Source organism: Sinocyclocheilus anshuiensis, unplaced genomic scaffold (assembly GCF_001515605.1).
Source record: "Sinocyclocheilus anshuiensis isolate Anshui unplaced genomic scaffold, SAMN03320099.WGS_v1.1 scaffold708, whole genome shotgun sequence".
Classification (NCBI taxonomy): Eukaryota; Metazoa; Chordata; class Actinopteri; order Cypriniformes; family Cyprinidae; genus Sinocyclocheilus; species Sinocyclocheilus anshuiensis.
Window position 1 is genome coordinate 3,172,921 of NW_015555881.1, and position 2,268 is coordinate 3,175,188.

Consider the following 2,268-nt stretch of genomic DNA (forward strand, 5'->3'; position numbering starts at 1 on the left):
AAGAATAGTATTGTGCTGAATATTGAATAGTACATGTTTGTATGTATTCAGCACTTGGATACTGCAAAAATACTGCAGGCCAACTGCAAAGGCCAAAAAGGTCAAATAAAACTCTAAATGAATAGCATGTTACAGTACACTCAAATACTGTAAGTTGTGCAATTGTAAAATCTGGGTCAATGAGAAATTCATTCTGTCTCAGCATCATGTCTTTGTGCTCGAGATTTTGTCCACATCACAATGTTGTGTTTTTTGCTAGACAAAGAGAAAAAACCCTCTGGTCTGACAGATCCAGCCTTGATAACACTCTCTAAACCTTCCTCTTTCTCTCCTCATCCTCCACTTCTTACATGTACTCTTCCTCCTCTCCTTCTCAGATTGTGTCCATCTATTGTTCGTATCATCATTCAGTCACCTGTGCACAAGTGGCACAGGTGACTGAATAGAAAGAGTGCTTTATTCAACAAACTGGTTTAAGCTAGTGAGAATTTGGTTCAGAGATTGGGGTTTAGTGTTTCAGCAATTCAGAAAAACTGTAATAATTGTGATTACATGTTTTGAGTCAAATAACTGTGATTAACTAACTGTTATTTTTATTTTCAGTAGCTTAGTTCTCAGATGCGACATGAGATCTCACCTGTTGACGTACTGCATAATGTTTCCCGGCCAGGCTAACTGCACCTTCAGCTGGCCCTTGTGCTCTACGAAGAAATCCACGAGCGTGCGCGTGACCGTGGCCGACGTGTGGAAGAAAAAGGCGGGAATCCACAGGATGGCGCCGTCCAGCTTCTTCAGGCTCAGGTAGAAGTTGTTCCTGTCCTGGATGGTCAGCAGGTTGTTGTAGTATTTCTCCAGGATGCTGGGGTTGAAGGTGGTGAGGTTGGTCCGGCGGCCCACGTCGCGACGGAAGACCTCGGTGGGAGCGAAGTTGCAGCGGAAGACGAAGTCGTAGCTGTCGATCTGCGCGCCGCAGCGGCTGCCAGTGAGGATGCCACTGTTTCCCACCACCGCGCAGGTGTTGAAGCGCCTGTTAAGGACGGGAGACGAGTCCGGGAGCAGAGACCTGAGGTTCTCGCCGATGGAGAAGACGTATTTGTGACTGGAGTAGTCGTAGTGCATTAGCTGACCCACGCAGACGCTGCTCTTGGTCAGCGTGAAGTTGTGCGGTACGTCGATGTACTGGGCGATCTCTTTACTGGAAAACAGATGCAACAACATGATATGAGCGAAGCAGAAAGAAAAAAGAAGGGTAAAAGAATTAGAACGCCAACTGTAATATCACTATTTAAAAATATTCATATTTATTAATATTTAATATTAAGTACACATGTGAGAGTTGATGTTTTAAAGAATAAAATAATATATATTTTTTTGTACATTTGATACATTTAAAAATAAATACATAAACACACACATCAAGGGCAACAACTATAACCATAGTTCTATCATGAGAACTCTGAAGATTTTAGCATGGTAATGGATATGTCAGTGTTAATGTATTTGGTCTTGGCGGAATAGATCTGCTACGCTGCTGCTGCTGCTCTTGGTTATTGCTGTATTTGTAGATTATTGCTGCTGTTGGTTATTGCTCTATTTGTAGTTTATTCCTGCTACTGCTGTTGGTTATTGCTGTATTTGTAGATTATTGCTGCTGCTGCTGTTGGTTATTGCTCTATTTGTAGTGTATTGCTGCTGCTGCTGTTGGTTATTGCTGTATTTGTAGATTATTGCTGCTGTTGGTTATTGCTGTATTTGTAGATTATTGCTGCTGTTGCTGTTGGTTATTGCTATATTTATAGATAATTGCTGCTGTTGGTTATTGCGGTATTTGTAGATTATTGCTGCTGTTGGTTATTGCTGTAATTGTAGATTATTGCTGCTGCTGCTGGTTATTGCTCTATGTGTAGATTATTGTTACTGCTGCTCCTGCTGTTGGTTATTGCTGTATTTGTAGATCGCTACTGCTGTTGGTTATTGCTGTATTTGTAGATTATTGCTGCTGCTGTTGGTTATGGCTGTATCTGTATATTATTGCTGCTGCTGCTGGTTATTGCTGTATTTGTAGATTATTGCTGATGCTGCTGTTGGTTATTGCTGTATTTGTAGATTATTGCTTCTGTTGGTTATTGCTGTATTTGTAGATTGCTGCTGCTGTTGGTTATTGCTGTATTTGTAGATTGCTGCTGCTGTTGGTTATTGCTGTATTTGTAGATTGCTGCTGCTGTTGGTTATTGCTGTATTTGTAGATTATTGCTGCTTATAGCAAAT

General features: G+C 41.2%; 1 protein-coding gene across 1 annotated transcript in view; it reads right to left on the bottom strand.

Annotated features, from left to right (window-relative positions):
* Positions 1 to 2,268, bottom strand: part of LOC107675723 (sia-alpha-2,3-Gal-beta-1,4-GlcNAc-R:alpha 2,8-sialyltransferase-like) — a 14,133-nt gene that overhangs the window by 3,864 nt on the left and 8,001 nt on the right. The window contains exon 3 of the mRNA XM_016470135.1: positions 638 to 1,195. Within this exon, the coding sequence (XP_016325621.1) occupies positions 638 to 1,195 (558 nt within the window). The remainder of the gene's footprint in view (positions 1 to 637; positions 1,196 to 2,268) is intronic.